This window comes from Salvia hispanica, chromosome 4 (assembly GCF_023119035.1).
Source record: "Salvia hispanica cultivar TCC Black 2014 chromosome 4, UniMelb_Shisp_WGS_1.0, whole genome shotgun sequence".
NCBI lineage: Eukaryota > Viridiplantae > Streptophyta > Magnoliopsida > Lamiales > Lamiaceae > Salvia > Salvia hispanica.
The window spans coordinates 44,691,983-44,715,136 of NC_062968.1; the positions used below are offsets into that span (position 1 = coordinate 44,691,983).

The 23,154-nt window shown below is 34.3% G+C and overlaps 4 protein-coding genes across 5 annotated transcripts; 2 read left to right on the plus strand and 2 right to left on the minus strand.

The window, feature by feature from the left end:
• Positions 1-263: 263 nt before the first annotated feature.
• Positions 264-1,828, plus strand: LOC125224448 (putative two-component response regulator ARR20). The gene is made up of 5 exons (XM_048127845.1): positions 264-655; positions 739-815; positions 899-935; positions 1,015-1,129; positions 1,208-1,828. The coding sequence occupies exons 1-5, from the start codon at positions 430-432 to the stop codon at positions 1,632-1,634; spliced, it is 882 nt and encodes a 293-aa protein (XP_047983802.1). The 5' UTR covers positions 264-429; the 3' UTR covers positions 1,635-1,828.
• Positions 1,829-11,687: 9,859 nt separating this feature from the next.
• LOC125221185 lies at positions 11,688-12,970 on the minus strand. Its single transcript, XM_048123311.1, has 4 exons — positions 12,859-12,970; positions 12,324-12,548; positions 12,211-12,227; positions 11,688-11,834 (listed from the first exon to the last, which is right to left on the minus strand). Exons 1-4 carry the CDS (start codon positions 12,968-12,970, stop codon positions 11,688-11,690), a joined length of 501 nt encoding a protein of 166 aa, XP_047979268.1.
• A 4,654-nt stretch (positions 12,971-17,624) lies between these two features.
• On the plus strand, positions 17,625-18,553 carry LOC125217819 (LOB domain-containing protein 21-like). The gene has a single exon (XM_048119356.1). The coding sequence runs from the start codon at positions 17,716-17,718 to the stop codon at positions 18,193-18,195; it is 480 nt and encodes a 159-aa protein (XP_047975313.1). The 5' UTR covers positions 17,625-17,715; the 3' UTR covers positions 18,196-18,553.
• A 669-nt stretch (positions 18,554-19,222) lies between these two features.
• On the minus strand, positions 19,223-22,342 carry LOC125217817 (uncharacterized protein At5g43822-like). 2 transcript variants are annotated; one of them, XM_048119354.1, is made up of 7 exons: positions 22,229-22,342; positions 21,842-21,985; positions 21,648-21,766; positions 21,111-21,290; positions 20,513-20,569; positions 19,940-20,007; positions 19,223-19,715 (listed from the first exon to the last, which is right to left on the minus strand). In XM_048119354.1, the coding sequence occupies exons 2-7, from the start codon at positions 21,971-21,973 to the stop codon at positions 19,672-19,674; spliced, it is 600 nt and encodes a 199-aa protein (XP_047975311.1). In that variant the 5' UTR covers positions 21,974-21,985; positions 22,229-22,342; the 3' UTR covers positions 19,223-19,671. The 2 variants fall into 2 exon arrangements, with proteins under 2 accessions (XP_047975311.1, XP_047975312.1); XM_048119355.1 differs by having other exon boundaries at positions 21,842-22,070; positions 22,229-22,291.
• Between the last annotated feature and the right edge of the window lie 812 nt (positions 22,343-23,154).

Below are 23,154 nucleotides of genomic sequence, written 5' to 3' on the forward strand. Positions count from 1 at the left end.
TGAGTGTAATTAATATAACCCACAATATATATTTGCATCTTATTGTTAGATGAATGTATGTATACCAGAGTTTCGATGAACGAAAATTTAATTTTTGAGTGTAATTCATATAACCCACAATATATATTTGCATAATAAATCATCACATCATGATCTTCGTCGGCTAGGTGGTTGATAGAGCCATATAAAGGAAATCATGTATCTAAAAAAGTAAACCTTGGTTGAAGAGAGAGAGAAGGAATTCTTCTTTATATTCCTAATCAAGGATTTTTCATTCCCAATTCTAAAAACTTCCCCTCCTCCTCCATCTACTCTCACATAAACAAAAAAAGGATGCCCAAAGAAGAAAGAATTGAATTCAGAGAAATCATATCATAGCTATGCACAAACAAGCTAGCTAAAAATCTTGAAAACTTTGAAATTGAAGATATGGAAAATTCAAAGAGCGGCAGAGAAGAAGAAGAGGAAGAAGAAAGAAGCGAAGACGACAGAAGCAACAGCTCAAGTAACAGCACAGTTGAAGAGAACAATGGGAAGAAGGCCAGCTCTGGATCCGTAAGGCAGTATATCCGCTCCAAAAATCCCCGTCTCCGGTGGACCCCGGAGCTCCACCTCTGCTTCGTTCACGCCGTTGAGAGGCTTGGTGGAGAAGAAAGTGAGCCCTCGTGTCATTTCAAGGATTTCTTTTTTTATACAAAAGCATTAATTACTATATGTTTTTGGTTTTGATCTTTGCAGAAGCTACGCCAAAATTGGTGTTACAACTAATGAACGTTAAAGGGCTTAGCATTGCTCATGTCAAGAGCCATCTTCAGGTATAATTATACAATTAAATCATGTAATTTTTTGGTTGATTTTCAGAGTAACAACTTAATTAGTTGTTTTTTATGTTAATTAGATGTACAGGAGCAAGAAGATTGATGATCCCAATGAAGGTAAGCCAAATATCTAATGATTTTTTTGTTACAAAAATTAGGGTTTGTGTTGATATTGATTAATTTGGGAAAATTGTAGTTATTTCACAACAAAGACGAATCCTACTTGATGCCGGAGATCGACATATCTATAACCTCAGCCAACTCCCAATTCTACAAACTTTCAGCAATCACACATCAATTTCTACCTTGAGGTTTGTGACAAATAATTTAAAATAATTCAATAATTTTTCTTGATCAACTAAAATTTAACCCTAATTCAATTTTTGCAGATATAGGGATGTGGTTGTGGGCAGCTCAATTAACAGTACTAATTGGGCAACACCAAACATAACCAGAAATGGATATATGTCAACAAATTCTTGGAGATTTATTGATCACAAAAACTTAATGTTAAATCAAAGATTTTGGCAAACTGCATCAAACTTCCACCAAGCAAGCAAAGTTCAAGAAAGAGGCCTAGCACAAGCAAATGCTCGCCCGTTTCCTCTACCCGAGCAAGCCCCGTTGAAGAGAAAGCAAGCCTCCTCGGAGCTCAACCTTGACCTCAGTCTCTCTCTGAAGACAAATGGGAAGAAGACGAAGGCCGCGTATGATCATGAAGAGGTCGACAGCAGCTTGTCGCTCTTGTTATTTTCGGCCTCGAAAGAGAGGAAGAATGGAGATGAGGTGGCTGCTGCTTTAGATCTGAGTTTGTGAATGGGAGAGTTTTCTGAGTGAGATTTTTTTCAAGTACTTCTTGTGTCATTGCCAATGCACAGATCTAAATTGTCGAGGTAATGTGTGGTTTGTTTTTTTCTTGATTCTTGAATTGTATGCAGAGATTAAAATTAGTATTTTAATGTATAGACTAATTGATATAATCTGAAATGGAGCAACTAAATTAATATGAACTGCATGAATCTTTGCGACTGTATTAAACAATTTGAGCATTGCAGATCTTTGTCTCCGGAATTTCGGATTTTTGTTTTCTACAAGTAAACTACTGAGAGCTCTATTTATTATTGCTGGATGAACTTTTACCTTAACACATTTTAAGATTATCGGAGCATTCTAAGGCGCCTTTTGGCGACTGCCAACCCAGCAGTGCAGCCGAGATTATTTCTTTTCTTTCTTAGTTTTTAAGAGTCATATTCCCTCTATCCCAAGATAGTTGGGTCATTTTTTTCTTTTGCAAAAATTTTATCCTCTCTCATACTTTACTCTCTCTTCATCTCTATTATACTTTTTACTCTGTAACCTTTAACACATCAATTTTTTCAATCTCGTGCCAAAAACATTGGGACGGAGGGAGTATAATATCTGTAAATTTTCATGTCTTTTCTTAATAATAGTTGCATAGAAGTCTTTGATCAACTACTTTCTCCATCGCCCAATAAACTTCTCATTTGTTTTTTTCTACTTTTGGTAATGGACTTCATATTTCATTAACTGTAACTTACTTACAACAATTCATTATAAAACTAATATGTAAAAGCAGGATTCACCTTTCATTAATCGCTTCAACTCACTTTCTACTATGTTTCTTAAAGTTTGTGCCCAGTCAAATGCATGAATTGGTGGCCGGAGGGAGAACAATATATAGAAAGACAAATTAAAACTAGTGATATCAATTCTAATTAAAGCTTGTGGTATTATTTTGGAATTGTTCATAAGAAATTCTTTATGAACGATGGATATATTGGAGTTTTGATAGGCTAATATTGGAGTTTTGATAGGCTAATTCTCAATTTTGTCTTGATTGGTTTTGGCGGTGATAAGTCGGTAGCGGCGGATGACAAGACGAGGTGGAACTTGGAAATTGATAGTGTGGAACCAAGTGGAAAGGTTTGGAAGGGAGATTGTAGAAGACTATAGAACTGCAACGCATGAAATCCAAAAGTACAATAAAAATCCTAAAACCAAAAACTACTACAACCCATCGTTCCAACCCACAACCCGGTTGGATCAACCCATTAAACCCGCCAATCCTAATGGGCAAACCCATTTAGCCTGTTTTTGTATTCGGGTTGCAAAATTACAACCGTACTCCGCTAATTTTATCCGACTATTCAGGCTGGCCCATATATTTCAGATTGGATACAAACATAAGTAAATCATAGTGCATTAGACCGTAACGTGATGACTCCATTTCTGGTCATCCATTTGTAATAACTATCATAAAAGTGACAGCTTTAAAATAAGATTGCATGACATATATCTTTCTTTATTTAGTGGTCGGAAGATGCGATGAGTAAAATTTAATAATCCTAGCTCTACGTATACATATCGTTTGTTTGAGTTTTGCGATTATCAGAAGAAAAATTGCTATTGATGATAGAGATTCGATTATGAGTTGATATAACATCCAAATTTGTCTGAACAAAACTCTGTGTATGTGTTGTTTAATTAATTAAATACAAGTAAATTGTTTTAATTCTATCTATTTAGCGGAAATGAATTATTCATATTAGAAAATTAGTTAACGTAGCCCCTAAAATAACTAGTATTTGCTTCCTCGATCGTGTATATATGAAATTAATTAATGTAGCTCCCTAAAGAAAACTTTTAGTAGATCAACTTTCCATCATACGAGTATATATTATTTTAAAATCTACATCAAGTCCAAATGCATGCTACATTTATTTCCACGGAGTATTTTAATTTTTAAACGAAATGCGATTTTCTTTTTCAAAACATAATGAAATAAGAGACTTAACCTAATTGTGTGGAAGAATCATATAGCGCATTTGCACAGGTTACAAATATTGGGCTTAAACCAAGAATTTTTTATTTTATTTACTTCTTTAGATATCAAATGGGCTTAATAGTCCAAATTTTTTACTTAATGGACCGACCCCCTATGTTATCATTTGCACTTTTCGTATTTGTGTTGATATACAAATCCACGTCAAGGAACTAAACTTTTTTCTTTTATTAAAAACACTTTAGTAGTGTTAATTAGTTAACGAGACGACCGGAAATAAAATTTTTGTTATTTAGAGTGCGACGGATAAAGCAATATTATATACTAGTTTTGATGAATTATTGATATTTCAAAAATTATATTTCATAATACAAAAATTGCAATTTACTAATTAGTTCAACTCATTAAATTTAAATCTACATCTAAAGTTACGAAGCCAATTTTGGGCCTTTGGCTTGCAAGCATTGACGTGATTGATATAAAATGAACGAACATTATTAATCAAGATTAGTATATTTAACTGAACTCGGTTATATTACATCTGTACTTGCATCCGCTGATTTAATCTAAAAGTGACAACGAAGTGCATCTTAGTTGGTAAGACATTCGACTCGTAAGAAATTGGATTCTAAGTCACCTTGAGCGCATGCATTAATTTAATCTTAGAGCAACAATTTATTCCCAAAAAACGACTAACAAATGCATCACGCATTCTCAATATTTGAAACACAAAAATTTTACTACATTTTTGTGTGGACCTCTATATTTTGTGTTAATTACTAATAATTTAACTTTAACAGTAAATAGAAGTTGATTAGATTTTATATAGGTTTAATCAAATTGCATTGGATTTTCTTGTATCAATAAGCAATTAAGATTTAGTTCAATTCACTAAAATATACACTGTCACTCCAACAATTAATTTTATTCAAGAAATAAATTATAATCCTAATAAATAGTATTTAGTAAATGCATTCCATTAATGAGTCAATAGTCAATAGATCATTTGAAAATCACAAATTCCCGTTAAGAAATGTGAAGACTGATCAAGAGTTAACTCGGGCAATTTTATACTACTACTAAAAATTTCACATTAATCATTTATTTATGATCAAATCGATCAATTACTAATTTGTATCGACAGCGATGCTATAAGGTTGAATGTTGGTGCAGTCTACAGTGGATTCACTAACAAAATACACAAAATTCCAAAGCCTGCGAAAAATCAAGTCACTCAACCTAAGTGGGGGTGCTGCCATTCATTTCATATCAAATGTGGGCCGCTTTCTACATATATACACACAAATATTTTATACATATTTTTCTATGCCAAATATATTCATGCATTTATTACTTGTCTCTTAAAGGTACAAAACATCACATAACTTACTAGTGATTTTTGTTGCTTTAATAACAAGAAAAATTTGTAGTACTATTCTTTTGTAAATATTTTTAAAATGAGACCAAAATAACATAATAGATACGTGTGATTTATGATTTAATTTGTGATTTATAATTAAATACACAATGTGTCATAATAGAATAAATTATATCTCTTCAATCTTCATTTCCGAAAAGTATATGACATTTGACTTATGTTTTAATAAAATAACTGATAGATGTTGGTGGACATGTTAGAAGTTTACAAATATGTGTGTATTTTTTTATAACCAACATATGTTTCTAAGTTTCTTGGGTTGAAATAAAAACAATAGTTTGAGATTGATATTAAAAATGAGAGTGACATGCTTTATGTGGGCGTCTGATAAGATAATTATGATATAATGAACAAATGAATCTCTTTGATAGAAGAGAAAAATTTTGTTACAGTAATAATATTGCGCTTTGAAGCCTATAGTTACCAGCAAACATAATTTTCATTTAATTTTGTACTACCTAACTCTAAAAGTTGCGAATTTGATATCATAATTGCTTGACTTTAAGGTAGATTATTTATATTGTCAAATCATTTTCACGAAGAAATTGCCACTCAAAACGTAGAAAAGGGGGGTAGTATGGCTTGGTTATATGTGTAATTGTAAATGAAGAAGCTGATCCAAAAATATTCTGTAATTTAAAATTATGCTAACGGGTAGTGTGCCTTTTCAGTGTGACATTTTACAATCAGCCCAATCCAATCAATTATTTGATTGGAATGTGGTGGTATGTTATAATATAGTGTTTTGACAAAGTTAAAATAATAAGTACATCGCATATGTAATACTACTATTTAAATTAAAATTCTCTATGCATTTAATTTAATGATTCGAGTAAGTGAAGAAATTAAGAGTACAAATGAACTTATCCTTCATTATTCTAACTAATAGTTGGGTAACTATATTTTAGTTTAAACCCATACGATATTTTGAGAGCCACGGATTAGACGGCAAATGGCCTACATCCGTTTCACACAGTTAACCTCCGACAATGTGTGGAAAATAAATACTACTCCTACGAAGGAGATCATTATACCAATTTAAAAGAATTCTAGAGACATGTCCTAACAAAAAAAAGAGTTTTGTGCTAGTTATATACCTTAAATAAAAATTAAATTTATATTTATTTATATTTAAAATTTGTACATACTAAAATACCCTCTAAATACGTAGACATAAATTACAAGTCGAAAAAAAGTTATTTAGATTCAACAACCATTTGATAGCACGATTAAGCTAGCATAGTTACGTTAATCGACTACAAAAATAACACAGGTCATTTAACGCATGATTAAAGTCAGATAAGAGGTCCTTAACATGCTTATAATGTCCCTCAAATATATTCTCACGTTTTATTTTAAAGACAAACAACTTTATATTTAGGGTGTGGGTGTGGGGTGGTAGAGGTGACACGGCGGGGGAAGGTGGCCTCCGTTTCTTTGTTGGAAAGGGAAACGACAATGATTATGGCAACACACTTTGATTCTTTCAAGTGGGCGTTTGCATTATCTTTTTCTTTTGCTTGTCAATCCCTTCTCCCCTTTGAAGTGACCATTTTTCCCGTTCCGTTTCCCATCTTTTTTCTTTTGTCTTTTTTTGGTTAAAATATTATACTCTTTTTTTCATTTTCTTTGTTCTTTTTCATTTGTTCTCTGCTTCCTCTAGTATCTAAACAATTTTCATTCTGCCCCATCCTCTTGTTTCTTTTTCTTTTTTATTTTATTTTAAATTTGGGGTTAATTACCCTTTTCAATCTATAGTTATAATTGATCACCCTACATGGTATTGGTGGGACTAATCACTAAATTTAAAGTGCACCAACTCCTTAAATCAAACAACTAATTCACATATAAGTTGCATCATTACATAATTCTGAGTGTTGTGTTTCCTATTCATCGTATCATTCTTTATAGTAAAATATATTGCCAATATAGGAGTATCATCTTTTAAGATTGTACATCTTGTCAATTATCCATGTAAACCACCCAAGTCTTACCATTACCAGTGTTTTTTGCTTCTCCTCTTTAATATAGTAAATTTTAAAATGTCCTTTCATCTATTCTTTTCTTCTATTCTTTTTTCTCTTGAATTATGATTTCATATGTGTATACATAAAAAGAGATAGAGCGGTGGATTGTCCTTATTATCGTGCACTAGGATTTGATACACAAAATTATACATGCCTAGCCACCCTATAGCCAGGCCTTTTATTTGATTTAATATATGTAACGTTTTTCCAGTTTGTACTTTCTTTTCAACGGATAATCACTTTCTCATCCACAAATATGATTTTTATCACATGCAACAAAATATTATTTCAAAGGGGGATTTGAATTGGGGTGGCAATTTTGATATGATATTATTAATTTTCCAAACAAGTCAATGATCCACTGATACATTATCATTAACCCTTCGAAATATTGAACGAGAACTATTATTTTTATTATCATATATACTTGGGTAAAATTTGAATATTATATTCCCAACATTTATGCTTCAATTAATTCGTAGTACTGAGTCATTAATGAATTACCCCATTCGTTCACTATTAGGAGTCTCATTTGAGTTTGACACGAATTTTAAGAAATAATATAAAGAAAAGTGGTGAAAAAGATAGTTGAATGTGAGATTCGTTTTTATATATTAATTTTATAATAAATGTTGAATAAAATGAATTAGTTAAATGTGGAGTCTACCTACCGTTCATAGTAAAAATGAACTAGAACTTCTAATAATAGATGGAAAAAAATAGTAAATCGAGACTCCTAATGATGAACGAAGGGAGTAGAGATGCCCAAGGTTTTCGGTTCATGTGGTTAATCGCGGAACCGTAACCGTGAGATTTAAGTCGAACCGAAACCGCCACGTTTGGAACCGTGGTTCGGTTCAGGTTCAAAAATTCCAGAACAGAAACCGTGCCGGAACCGCCGGTTCTAGACCAGAACTGTGAAAAGCCGTCGAAAAACCGCAAAACCGAGCCAAAACTGCCGGAAACCGGCGATTCAAAACCGTGAAAAACCGTCTGAAAACCGGTTGTTTGAAACCGGAACCGGAACTGCCGGTTTTTAAACTGAAACCGAAACCGTGAAATAGCCTCAAGGTTTGGTTCTGGTTCCACATTTCCTAAAACCGGAACCGGCGGTTCCGAACCGGAACCGGCGGTTCATGAACCGTGGGCATCTCTAGAAGGGTGTACTGTGTCAAAGGGACCCCAGAATTTTCTATTGGATTGACTAATGTCAAGCAATTTGTGTTGTGGAAATAAAGTTATTGATGATATATTTGGTCATTTTATTCCTTTGTGAGAGATTGTAACCTCTAGCATGGGTAGGGATAGAATAATTCAATCCAAAATTTCCGCACACATACAAAAGAAGTAGCTCTAAGTGTTGAATGGATGAAGGGGATTCTTCGAAATATGAATGTTAAAATTTCCTTTACAGATTGATGGCTCATTTTTCGAAAATAACATTTTGTGCAAAGACTTAATTGTAAGGAAAGAAAAAATGCTAAATAAAGGTATAGTTCAATTAAGTGCTTAATATACACACATTTTGACTAGCCATGTACCTTCATAAATCAGAGATCCAAGGAACTTACACATCTCATGTGAAGTACTATCTCCGTCCCATCATAAATGAGTCATCTTTTACTAGCATATACCTTCATAAAATAGAGACCCAAGGAATTTCCACATTCCATGCAAAGTACTTTCTTCGTCCCACCATAAATGAGTTATTTTCCTTTTTGTGGTGTTCTATTATAAGTAAGTCAACCATTTTAAATAATACTATCTCCGTCCATGATTAAATGTCGTATAGTTGACCGGCTTGAGTTTTATACAGTATTATTTGGTGAGTTAATTAGTAAAAAGAGAGTAAAGTAATAGAGATAAAAAAAAAAAGTAGAGATGATGTTGATTCTATTTTAGGACACATTTCATTTTTTAATGGGACCAAGCTAAAAAGGAAAACATTTCATTTTTTTAATAGGGTAGATGTTGTATTAGTTTTATAATAAAATGTGAGTGGAATGTGTTAGTGAAATGTGAGTTCCATTTATCAAAGATTATAAAAGTGAAATGAGACATTTATTAGCGGACGAGCGAAAAAAGAAAAAATAAGACATTTAATGGCAGACGGATGGAGTACTTCCTCTGTGTCATAATAGATGTCACAATTTTCTTTTAGTTTGTCTCACAAAATATGTCACATTTCTTTTTTTTGAAAAAAAAAAGTTTCTCTTACATTAATATAAATATACTATTTTCTCTCTCCACTTAACACACAAAACAATATCTCCTAATTTACGTGTCAATAACCAAGTGTGTCATCTATTATGGGACAGACGGAGTACATTTCATCTGTCTTACTTTATTCTCTCACGTACTTTACTTTATTCCCTTTAGCATCTTTAATTTTTTTTCTCTCATACTTTACTCTCTCTCCACTTAAATATCAATTTCTAAAATAACGTGTCCAAAAAAAGCGCATCAGTTAGGGTGGGATGTAGGGAGTAGAATATAAGCAAGCATATTTTTTCAATCTATTTTGATTTCCCATTCTAGCCAATATTTGTGTGTGTGAGTTGACCTAATGATAGAGTGGTAACACCTGAAGCTAACGGTCTCAAGTTCAAGTACACCGTGATGAGATCTTTAATTTTGAATTCATTTTCCTATAAAAAAGAAATAAGGAGTTTTCGAGTTGTAAACTTGATCAAAGATTAGAAATTTCACAGATGATTCTAAAGACTAAATAAGAAATTGATTTCTTAAAAGAATAAAGTTAGCAACAACATGCACCTCAAGCTAGTTAACCATTATCAAGCCGAGAGGAATGATGGAAGATGTTCTAGTGAAACATGGAAAGTCAATTCCATACTTTATGATATAGGATCTGGAAGAAGACAAATACAAGGTTTTTTTAGTTTGGGCAACCATTCTTGGTCATTGGTAGTGTGATTCTCCATGCAAAAGAAAAATGACTTTCGGAGTCAATGGAGACGAGATAACATTGAAGGGGAAATGTGCTATTAAAAAGTCCATGAATGTTAAAGCTTGTTCTATAGTAGAATGTGATCTTGGTCATGATAATGACACGTCGATGTGCCTTTTTGTTGTAGAATCGAATAAAGAAACTCAACATCTTCAGCTTAAGCCTCCAAAAAAATTTAAAATATTTGTTTTAGGAGATAATCAACCATCCCATGTATTGTTCTCAACTTATCTCAAGCCGAACGAAGAAAATAAGATCATAGCTTGGTTAAAAAGGCATAGAGGAGCTATAGACAAAGTGAGATTTGATGCATCTAAAAGTGTGAATCTCCACAATGGGAAGGCAAATCAGAATGATTAGCAATGTCCACGAAAGATCAATGATGGTGATGAATATGGTTGAGTTGAAATAGCTCGGAGAAGGTTTAGTGAATGACGTTAAAGAAAAATATGTAGGAAACGTGGGATGGTAATAAGGGACTTTTGGCCTTTCATGTGACCAAGTCCTTTCTCTTTTCATTTTGAGTAACCTTCACATACATAATGTAGTGTCTTATTGCCATGATCGTTCATATCTCCATCTCTAGCCTATAAATAGGTAGAGTTTGGGAGAAAAGAATACACTACAACAACAAATCATTCTCTATTCCCCCGTTCTACATTTTAGTGTACATCTTAGGAGCACTGTCTAGCTCAATTCTTGGAACTCCATCAAGTTCGCCGGTGCATAGTGGGTTTGAGGTGCTTCTAAACGCTAGGAGGATGTTGTTTTATCTCTGGGGACAATACGTCAATCTGTGACACTAGCCACGACGTAATTTATCTTGTGGAAAGAGGCTTTCCTCAACTCGACAAGTAGTCATATTACAAATTCTACAATAATGTTGATTGGAGTACTAAATATTTCTCTGAACTAACAAGACAAGTAGCCATATTACAAATTTTCTACAATGATAAAATACCCAAAGTAAGAAGTAGAGATTAAAGAGAGCAAATATAACTGGAGATGAATGCTTTGTTATGGATGTAGGATGTTTGTTAATAAGGCAAGAGTCCCCATTTATAGGGAAACCTATGCACAACTTGTTGAACTTTTCAATGGGAACTCATTTATGAGTAGCCACAATTGTTGAAACAATAATCCCAGGAGTAGAAGCATATAGTAGTTGTATTGACTTGCAATTGTTGACTCCAAAAAGGAGACAAATCTAACAAATCTCCACCATGATCTCCTTTTATTGGACATACTCTCTCGCCATGAATTCATGTTTAACTATGAATGACCCGCTAAGTCCAAGCAATGATCGAACTTAGTGGTTGGGAGTGGTTTAGTTAACATATCTGCAGGACTTTTAGCTACATGGATTTTTTCCACAAAAAAATTTTTTTGCATAAAAAATATCACGGATAAATTGATATTTAATATCAATATGATTGGTCTTTGAATGATGCTTGTTGTTCGTGGTCGAGCGTACAAACACTCTGACTGTCACAGAACGTAACAAGAATGTCTTGTAAACTAAGTTTAGTAACTAAGCCTCGAAGCCAAATATCATTTTTCCTCATTTCAATAGAAGCAATATATTCTTCAATGGTGGACAAAGCTGGAACAGCTTGAGGTAATGAATACTAACTCATAGCAAAGCCGCAAAGGTAAGGATATAGGTCGAAAGTGACCTTCTCCGATCTAAATCACCACCATAGTCGGCATCAACATAATCAACTACGCTTCCTAGATCAGACTTCTGTCTATCAAATACCAAACCAATATCATGAGAACCCTTCATATAATAAAGGACCATTTGACAGCTTCCTAATGTTGTTTTCTTGGGTTGTGCATGAATCTGCTAATAGCCAAATCAGGCCTAGAATCCATAACGTACATATGGCTTTCGATTGCATTAGAATATGGGGCATGTAACATGTGCCTTTGGTCCTCTTCTAATTGTGTAAATTGATCTGATGATAACTTGAAGTGAGCAGCAAGTGGAGTATTAACAGCTTTGCAATCTCGCACAAATCTACCAAGCATCTTCACAACATACTTTTTTTGTGTCAATTTTTTTTTTCCAGCTTAACGAATCTCTATTCAAAGAATCTTCTTGGCAGGACCTAGATCTTTCATATGAAATTCAATATTGAGTTATACACCTTTACCTTGATCAGAGTTTTATCTATTACAACAATTAACATATCGTCAACATATAATAACAACTATACGAATGACTCATCAGATGTCCATTGAAAATAGACGCAGTTATCATAACTACTTTTCGAGTAGCCATGTCCAGTCATGAAGGAATCAACCCTCTTATACCATTGTCTTGGTGACTGCTTCAAAGCATAAAGAGTTTTCTTCAGACGACATACATGGTTCTCTATTTCAGGAACAACAAACCCCTCCGGGCTGCTGGATATAATCTCTTCCTCAAGATTACCATGAAGAAAAAAAGATTTCACATATAATTGTTCCAACTCCAAATCATACAAGACAACTAGAACAAGCAATACACAAATTGAAGAATGACGAACAATAGGAGAAAAAAATTCATTAAAGTCGATACCTTCATGTTGATCTAAACCTCTCCCAACAAATCGTATTTTGTACCTTGCATTTCTCAACATCATGGGTGCTTTCTTTTCTCTTAAAGATCCAATTGCAACTAATGATTTGTTTGTCTTCCGGCAACTTTACCAAATCTCATGTTTTATTTATTCGAAGACTCTCGACTTCTTTTTGCATAGCAGCAATCCACTTTGTTGATTTGTAACTAGATATAGCTTCAGAATAATTCTTAGGTTTACCCTCATCACCCATCTCTTGTGCTACAGTCAATGCATGAGCAATGTTGGCAGATTCTGCGTTCAGTCCTAGAGACGGGTTTCTTAGTCTTTGTTGCAGAAGTTTTTTAGCCATTGACAACGGTTGTGGTAAACCTCAACGTTGAGGTGGATATTGTGGACTCATTTGTGTAGTAACTTTATCTTCTTCAATGGTGGAAGAATTAGGGAAATTTGCTTCCAGAATGAGAGCTTCAATCTCAAACTCCACCTTCTGTCGAACGTCCTCCTGATCACTGTAATCAGTGCAGGGGATTAAACTATCTTTTCCAAAAGTAGCATAACATTTTCATTAATGGTTACATTTCGACTGAAATATTTTGTGAGACTCAGGGTTATACAAACAATAACCTTTAACCCCAAAGTTATAACCTAAGAAAATGCATTTTTTAGCATGAGATTCCAATTTTTGCTTGTTCACATGTGATACACTCGGATTTTGCACTATTTTAAGGCCATTATTTGGTCCGTTTTTTATGTCAAAGTCACTCTACACGTCCATTATTTGCATATTTTGTCTATTTTGGTATTTTGACGTGTTTTGTGAGAAACGTGCATAATTGAGCCGAAAAAGAGAGCCAAAACGTGCATAATTGAGCATAAGCTAGGTGACTCGTCCTTTCAAAGTAAACTGTGCTAGGGTATTGTAGTTGGAATTTGTATAACCATAGCTGTGAACGCACATCCCTGGGATTCCCTTATCTCTATCGTCTATCTCCGTGTTTTATTTGCTCTTAGTTGTTTTATGCTTTTTATTGTTTTTAGTTTTTCAAAAGTTTTTCAAAACCTTTTGTTTTTCCAAATAGTAATTGAGTCTTAGTAGAGGATAGACACTTTGTGTTTGCCTTCCCCGTGTTCGATATCCGGTACTAACCTTTAGCTATACTATATATACTTTGTATACTTGCAGGTTTATTTAGTGCTAATAAAAAGTGCATCAACATGAGAGTAAGCAGGATAACCAAATATTCTAAAATTAGAATAATCAACAAGGTTACCTGATCAAACTTCATCCGGAATTTTGTAGTCGAGTGATCGATTTAGTGAGCGACTTATCAAGTAGCATGTTGTTGAAGCCGCTTCCGCCCAAAATTCTTTCCCCAAGGTTGATTGGGAGAGCGTACAACAAACTTTCTTCAATATGGTTCTATTCATCTTTTCAGCAACTCCATTTTTTTTGGAGTTCCTGGAACGGTGAAGTGTTTGGCAATACCTTCATTCTTGCAGAAATCATTGAACATATTTGAACATAGCTCGAGGCCATTGATTGTCCTTAGCCTCTTGATCATCTTCTCAGTTTGGTTCTTAATTAATACTCCCTCCGTCCGCCATTAGGAGTCCCATTTGTTGGCGGCACGTGTTTTAAGAAATGTTAAGAAAAGTGGGTGGAAATAAGTTAGTGGAATAGGGGTCCCACCTGAATATATTAGTTTTAAATAAAATGTGAGTGAAATGAGTTAGTGGAAGGTGGGACCCTATTACCATTTATGGTAAAAGTGAACCGGGACTCCTATTCGCGGACGGAGGGAGTAATTTTCATTCTTTAAAAGTGGAAAATGCTTCATTCTTTTGCTTGAGAAATTATACCCAGAGTTTATGTGAGAAATAATCAATAAACGTAACATATAGTGACATTACCTCTGGAGAGAACTCTCAATGGACCCCAAAGATCTCAATGGATACAATCCAAAGTACCTTTGATCCTGTGAATGGCCTTTGAAAAGCTCACATTTTTCTGCTTACCAAAAATGCAATATTAAGCGAAATCAATCATACCGGTACAATGGTTACCAAGATAGCCCTTCTTCTTGAGAATTTGGATTCCCTTCTCTCTCATGTCGCCCATCCCAAATGCCAAAAACAAGGTATTGTCTTTGTTGGATGTGGCGACTGCAAAAACCTTGTAACAATTGAACCTTGCAACAAATACAAACTACTAAATCAAATTGCTTTATAACACAAGAGCTCATTTGAAAATTTTCAAGACTCTATCTTTAGCAGAGTATCTACACCCTTGAGATTTAAGAATGCTTAGGGAAATGTGATTTCGTTTCAAATCAGGGAAATGTTTGACAACGATTAAAGTTTTCACAACTCCATTGTGTGTCTTGATTTTAATTGTACATCTGCCGACAACTGTGCATTGAGCATTGTTTCAGATTAAGACAAGACCACCATTAACAGATTTATAAGTGATGAACTACTCTATATTAGGAAAACACATTAAATGTACAACCGGAATCAAGAACCCAATCAATTTTAGACCTTAGCTCAGTAACAGAAGCACTAAAACAATATCCATCAGATTAGGTTTATACAAAACTAGCTTCAACAGATTTTTTGGGTGGCTTACCCTTATCTTCTCTATTTTGTATATATTTTCAATTTAAAGCACTTAGAGATTTAATGACCTTTTTTTCTTGCAATAATGACAATACTTAAAGTTGTACTCTAGATTTTTATTTGGATTTATTTTTATCATTGGTACCTACTTCTTGGTTTCTCCATCTAATTACTAGTCTCTCGCCCGAACTTCTAGAATGAATTAGGGTATCAAATTTTTCTTAAGACAGTAGGTTATACTTGACATCATCAAAGGTAAAAGTAATACTCCCTCTGTCCCCCAATAAGAGTCACATTTTGCATTTCGGTCCATCCCACAATAAGAGTCACATTTCACTTTCACCATAAATGGTAAGTTGGTCTCACATTCCACTAACTCACTCCACTCATATTCTATTATGAAACCAATATAAAAAAGTGGACCTCATATTCCACTAACTTTTCTAACCCACTATTCTTTACATTTCTTGAAACTTGTGCTCACACCAAATGTGACTGTTATTGTGGGACGGAGGGAGTACAGTTTTATCCTCATCATCAACTTTGACATCCTATTTTTTCAAATCAGTTATGTTGGAATAGAATTTATCTAGATGAGATTAAATGGGAGTACCTTCAGACATACGGAGTGTGAAGAGTCTCTCCTTTAATCGGAGTTTATCTGCAAGACCTTGGTCATGTATAAAGGCTCTAGTTTACTCCATATGACTGTTGCACTTTTCTCATTGATGACTTCACGTAGCACGTCACGGGATAAACATAATTTTATTGTGGACGACGTCTTTTCATCCATCTCTTGCCACTGCTCCTCTGTAGCAGTGGTTGGCTTCATCAATTTGTCGGATATAACCTTCTTTAGGCCATTATGGATAAGAACAACCACATCTGAACTTGCTAGATAACAAAACTAATTTTACCATCAAATTTTCAATGTTAAACTTCGTCGACATATTTAAAATATCCTGGTTGAAATATCGTGGCTCTGGTACCAATTTGTAGGGGACAGAGTGCAGAGCATGATAAATTCAACTAAATAGTATGAAAACGTAATAAAAATAATAAAAATGACACCAAAAGTCTTAGGTGGAAAAATCCATGTAAATAGAGGTAAAAAACCATCGGCGAGAGAGCCAAAATATTCTACATAATGTTGATGGGAGTACCAAATAAGTTCTATGAACTAACAAGTAGCCCTATTACAAATTCCCTATAAGGATAAAATGCCCAATGTCATAAGTAGAGATTAGAGAGAAAATATAAGTGAGATAAATGTTTTGTTGTGGATATGAGATGTTTCTTCACAAGGAAAGAGTCCTTATTTATAGGTTAACTTATGAACAACTTGTTGGACTTTTCTATGAGAACTCATTTATGAGTATCCACAATTGTTGAACACAATAATCCTAGGAATAGAAGTAGGTACTAGTTGTATTGACTTGTAATTGTTAACTCCAAAAAGGAGAGCAATCCAACAACATGAATTAATTGTTTTCTAACCGTCATTGTCCTTTATATGAGTTCGATACCTATTATACTGCATTGCACGCCTATTCTTTTGCAGTTAGTAGTATTTTTGGGGTTTTATTACTTATGAAACATATCCTAAAAATCACAACATTAGGATCTATGAATAGTGTAAGTTAAGTGATGAGATAGTGATAGAGTTGTAGATGGACTTAGAAGTGCATGCATCACACGTATCCCAAGCTGCTAGAAACAAATAAACGCCTGGAAATGATCACACTTCTACGGAAACTGATGGAGCGCAAAGCTTAATTATTATTCACCATTTATATTAAAAGAAAAATCGAAAGCAAATGGATGTACTAATGTTCGACAATATTAGGAACAATACTTTCAATTGAGCTACAGATATATATTCTGTTGATTGAAAGGTGATTTGATATAGAGTGCCTCTCCATTTTGTAGAATTGAATATTGGAATTTCCAAAACTTATAAAAGCAGAGTGCATAGTATAGGCTTTGAGGTTTCCAAGCTTGTTGATAAATCAAATTTGAACTAGGGTTTCTTTTCTGGTGAAATAACTTTTCTTGAATTATATAGATATGTGAAACATCTCATCTAACTTTGTTGATGAGTCCATATAGGCCCCATATATTCTCATGAAGCCACAATTGTTTCGTCTGCTTTGTTGTTGAACTATCATATCCCATCATACCTGATTTAGACATTTTTCATCATTCATCACTATATGCCTAGGTGCCACTAATTCATCACTAATGTGCCACTAAATTACAAGATATCTACATAATTAGAGTGGTTATACATCACTTAAATGTGTTCAACAGTGCATATCTACCCTCAACATAAAATTAACAAACCAACTAATATTAATACATGTAATTAATCAAAACCTGATGAAAACAACCCCAAATCTAAAAAAACAATCTTTTCCATTAGGGTGAGGTGAGTCTATAAATTGATATATACCCAACAACACTTGAAACATAGTTGAGATGAAGAGCCAGGAGCCTCGGTCGAGCTCTTCGTGCGCAGCGTGCAAGTTCTTGAAGAGGAGATGCACCCCGAACTGCCAGTTCGCGCCCTACTTCCGGTCAGACGAGCCAAAGAAGTTCGCCAAGGTGCACAAGGTGTTCGGGGCGAGCAACGTGAGCAAGATCCTGAACGAGGTCCCAGAGGAGCACCGGGAGGACGCGGTCAACTCGCTCGTGTTCGAGGCTGAGGTGCGCCTCCAGGACCCGGTCTACGGGTGCATTGGGGCCATCGCATCCCTGCAGCACAAGATGGTCGAGCTGCAGCATGACCTCTTCCTTGCACGAAGCCGGCTCGCGTGCTTCCTCGACCACCAGCCCCCTCCCCCGCCCCCGGCCCCCTTCTTCGACGACATGCCCCCTCTCTTCGACCCCCCCATGCCCGACCTCTTCGACCAATCCACCCTTCCCTTGGATCATTTTGCCCCATTCCACTACCCTTGACTAGATCTCTCTCATCAAATTTTATGTGTGAATCATAATGTTTAACTGAGATAAATTGAGTGAGCTATCGTTTTCATTGATACGGACATGTAGCTAGCTACGAGGTATTAATTTTATATTTTGATCTGTGTTTCCATCAAAGTGGCTTGTGTTTTGCTTCATTTTTTGTGTGGTTGGTTAATTAGTTTAATTTTACAAGCGCTGTTTAATTGGTAAGACGCTTCCCCTTCAATCAATAGATCAGATGTTTGAGTCTGTTCGAGTCATCTAGTGTGCTATGTATTGTAACTTGAGAATTAGTTTTATTTTTTTTATTTTATTTTTTACCATGTGGATAATAAAGTTAGATTTCTCTCTATCTAATTGGCTGGGTTTTGGGCCTTTGAGGCTCACTATTTTCATGAAGCAAGTTAAGATCAAGCTTAGAGTTAAATATTTGGTATGGATTTAGTTTTAAGCATTAGACTAGGTAAGAAGTATGTTGACATCACATTCACAGGTGTTTTTATTGTTCGTCATTTTCTGATTAAATCAAAATTAAATTTTGTCATATGTGATTTCTAAGAGATGAGATGATCAAGTGTTAATTAGCTAGGTCACAACTCGATCTTGTTTCAATTAATTGGTCAGGGCCTTAACTAAAATTAGGAAAAATAAAGAGATAGTAATGAAAGATGAAAACAAAAGCGGTTGTTTTAGTGTTTCACTTTATGGTCAAGTTTGAATGTTAATAATTGAAATGGCATGATGGAAAAGTTGAGGTATTTTGGGTTTTGGTATCCATAATGGAGTTTCTCCTTCCCATGTGCTATATTAACGGCCACCATACTTATGGGATAACATAACTATGATTATTGATTCAAATTTGCCATAATAATTTCATGCGACTACCCTCATCATTGACTTGGATCAATTTTAACTTAGCTGTACAAATAATTTCAATTAATTAGTGATGGGACTTGTCATAGGAAGGCGGTTTCTTTCTCTTTTTTGTTACTTAACTTTATATGGAGTCCAAATCAATGGATGCAGAACCAGAATCCAAAGCCATTCCTGTGGCCAACAATTTTTGGTCCAAAATCGTCATCGACTGTTCCAAACCGCAAACATTTCTTATCGACGGACAAACACAAACCACTTCAAAAAATGTACCTTCTACTCTTTCAATTACAACTTGAAATTTTCCAAAACTAGCTGGGATGAAAATTTTCTAACCTTGTAGTACAAGAAAATACAGATTCCGTTAAGAAAAATCAAGACTACAGATTCAGTTAATGGGTTAAGTTTGAATTGTGGGCTCTTGCAAGGAACGGTGATATGATATTACAGGTCACAAGATCCGGATGTTTGCCTTCCTTTGATTGAGGTCGGAGCAATCAATAATGCTTCTTTCACCATTACCGTTCAGTAATGAATGCTCAAGGTCATCAAAATTTCCTTCTTCAGCATTCGACATTACCATGTACAACAAACACTTCAAGAAATTTCTTCAGCAAATATAATGTCGTATATATGTTGCACTGCACGAGCAAAAGCAGATACTGTCAAACCAAAATATTCGTTAACATCTAGCCATATTTAATAGAATAAAAAAAAATTATTGTTCAAATTGCAAAGCTGAGCCAACTAGCATTCTTGTCAGATTAGTTAAACTTAATGAACATTAGAACTCACAGTAAGAATCCTGCAATAAGAATTCTGATTTTAGGAATTTACTAATGCTTCTGCTAGAAAGTTCTGTTACCTTCTTCTTGAGGGAGATTAGGTTGATCTACTAAAAGCTGCTGAAGTGCCCCTAAGTCAGCACTTGCACTGAAAAGATAAATCCAACAATGAACTCATGAAAACCGAAAGAGCGTAGATATTTATAAGCATCACAGGACCACTAAAAAAATGAAAGCAAATACATGACATGAACAACGAACATATAACTGTTAGACCAGAACTATCAATAAAATAGCAAAGTCAAAGTTTAAAACCCGGGTACAAACTTCCTCAAGTCAACTTGTATGAACAAGGAATTACAATTACTAAACAGTACAAGGAGTAAAAGTTACAAGAAGCATCAATAAAGCATGGTGGTAATCCGAAGATTTAATTTTAGTTCATTCTTCATTTGCATAAATCAAGTTTTTAGCTTGTCTGAACGAATACAGCCATAAATGATGGGCCGGAATCATAGAGTTATGAAAAAGCATGCTCGGTTTCATTGTTTACCATGACATACACCACACTAAAGAGACTACTATGCCCATCTTTCCAAGGCCATGAAAGGAGGCATAGGTTTTAGCTAGATTATATTAAGAAGGGTGTTAACCTGGGTTTCAATGCAAGGGCAGGAAGTGCTGATACAATAGATAATTTGAGAAGGTACCTGATGAAAAATAGCGAGTTACAATTAATATGTCAAATCTCTAGAACACAAAATACCCAAAATAAGTTGTGAGAAACTTTTCTTTTCAATAAGTGTAATTGGTTAATACATTCCTTAAACATACAACAGGGCGTCATGAGAAAAATCTGCGCCTACCTTTATAATTTTCAAAACAAAAATTCTAACTTCAACTATACAATTCCTTAAAGATTATACGGGATAGCATCTGAAATTAGTCCAAATGGAAATTATGTCAATTTTACAGCACCAGGAGTATGTCTATAATACTAAAGCTAACTATTGATAGCATTAATCTCACACATGTCCCATACTCGGAATAATTATAAGAACAAAATACAACTTCAAGTCTTTAACCACAACAGAAATTTCAATACAACTAACTTAAATTCAAAGCATAAGAAATTTATCCATGTGTGATCTAGGACCAGGGTTGCCTAATGTTCCATTTTCTGGTACAAGCACCAAGCAAGGTAAACAAATAGAACAACATTTCCGATAGATAGAATTATGACATCCTTACTCTGATCGATGCATTTCTTCAAGAAGTCTAAGTCCTTCTATGCAATATGCAAGAGTTGGTTTTACTCCAATCTGTAGCTTCAGTTGTTTTCCAGTCATCTGGGCAGACCCCGCTTTCGCAAGCTGCTTGCTATCACGAACTACCTTCTCAAGGGAAGAAACAATCCCACCGAATTCTTTCCTGAAAACAGATTTACTCTTAAAGGCAAATATTCCAATATTCCAATTTCAAAACTTCCTCAGTCCACTTGACAAGGAAAAATGCAATGCTAATAAAGAATTACAACAAGCAATGCATGAACCTATGTATAAGTTATTATAATCGATACACATTATAGTACATGTTTGCAAAGCATTGTTTCTTATCAAGTGGTTTCAATTTTAAACCAACAGGCAATAACAAATATAAATATATACTACTCCTATAATAATTCAAAATTTATATTTTAAAAGAAAAGTTACACGAAACACAAACATACAAAAACAGCTTGCAAATAAAATAAAACAGAAAGCAGCGACAAAAAAATAGACACACTACATAGCGGTGTTGATGTTGATGATGATAGTTTGAAGGGAATCCATCTGCTTTGCCAACACAACACCTTCAATGCCCTCAACACATCCCAAAAAACCATAGTTTTGTGAATTTTGCATCGCCTAAAATATCAATTAAATCAATAAACATTTCCAGAAACAGAACAATTAAACACACGAAATTATAGAGAGTGACACCTGCAGCCTCTGGATTATGGAAGATGCGTTACAGAATTGGGAAATAAGCCGAGACTGGAGCTCTTCCCATCGGTCAATTTCGCCCTTAGTTTTCCGGAATTGTCTCTGATATTTTTTCACTATTGACTCCATTTTTCACAAAGACTGCAGCATTCGTCATCTTTTAAGTCACAACACAAAATTCCAATAGAAGTAATCCTCCATGGCTCCACAAATATACATAATGCAGCTTGGTTCGAATTGCATATACACAGAATTCAGTTTGTAGGTTTCTCTAAAAGGGGCTTATAAATAAATGAAAAAAATTGCATTTTACACGATGTCATAAACAGATTACCAAATAAAATTGAAAAGCAAACTGAAAGTGGAGAATAAAAGAATTTTTACTTGAAAATTTCGCCGGCGCTAAAGGAGAAGGGGGCGACGCTGTGGAGGAGTCGGCGGCTCTACGCGAGTGCGAAAATTGTGAGAGAGGGATACAGACAGAACTAATTTTGAAAATTTGTTGGACCGATTAACTTTAATTAAATTAGGTTTAATTTATGATTATAGTCAATCATTTAATTTTTTGGTATTGAAGGTTATCGATTAGAATTGATAATCGAGACTGCATATATACTAACCGTAATCAAGTTGAGCCCATCAACGAATTAGGCTAAGGCATTAGCAGAAGTGCCGATCGATTAACATTTAAGTACCTCATATATGTGTGTATTTGCTATAGTATTGTTTTTGACTGGTGGTTAAATCAGTTTGATCTATTGAACCACAATTGATGATTTGAAAACTATACAGATTTTAATGCGTAATTATTAAAGTAATATAGAATGAAAAAAAGATAAAAAATGATTGAAATAATACTCTTTTCATCTCAGTTAAGATGACATATTGCTTAGCCGATACGGAATTTTAGGAGTTATTGGTTAAAATGTTTAACTCGAGAGAGAGAAGGTGGGTGTAAATATTAAAGTAGAGAGATAAGGAAAGATGGATATTTAAATAAGAGTGAGAAAAAGTGGTTGAGTGTATTAATTGGAGAGAGAAAGTTAAAAAAAGAAAATGTGTCATCTTAATTGGGACAAACTAAAAAAGAAAACGTGTCATTTTAAGCGGGACGGAGGGAATATACTAATAGTAATAGTAGATAGTGGGGCTCATAAATTATAAAGCAAAAGAAAAAGAGAAAAAAGATATTTATAAATAAATATGAATTATTTTTATGGGGTAGATGAAAAAGAAAATCAGACATATTTTGAGTGAAGTACTAGTTATTTAGGATGTTAATTTTGATATTCAAGTTTTGAATAAGCCAA

Coding starts and splice junctions, on each gene's coding strand:
- LOC125217819 (XM_048119356.1), top strand. CDS start 17,716: ATGAAGAGCCAGGAGCCTCGGTCGAGCTCTTCGTGCGCAGCGTGCAAG.
- LOC125224448 (XM_048127845.1), top strand. CDS start 430: ATGGAAAATTCAAAGAGCGGCAGAGAAGAAGAAGAGGAAGAAGAAAGA. Junction 656..738: donor GAGGCTTGGTGGAGAAGAAA/GTGAGCCCTCGT, acceptor TGATCTTTGCAG/AAGCTACGCCAAAATTGGTG. Junction 1,130..1,207: donor ACATCAATTTCTACCTTGAG/GTTTGTGACAAA, acceptor CAATTTTTGCAG/ATATAGGGATGTGGTTGTGG.
- LOC125217817 (XM_048119354.1), bottom strand. CDS start 21,973: ATGGAGTCAATAGTGAAAAAATATCAGAGACAATTCCGGAAAACTAAG. Junction 20,570..21,110: donor GAAGAAATGCATCGATCAGA/GTAAGGATGTCA, acceptor ATTTTTCATCAG/GTACCTTCTCAAATTATCTA. Junction 19,716..19,939: donor TAATCTCCCTCAAGAAGAAG/GTAACAGAACTT, acceptor TTGCTCGTGCAG/TGCAACATATATACGACATT.
- LOC125221185 (XM_048123311.1), bottom strand. CDS start 12,970: ATGGCTAAAAAACTTCTGCAACAAAGACTAAGAAACCCGTCTCTAGGA. Junction 12,549..12,858: donor ACAAGAGATGGGTGATGAGG/GTAAACCTAAGA, acceptor TGCTTGTTCTAG/TTGTCTTGTATGATTTGGAG.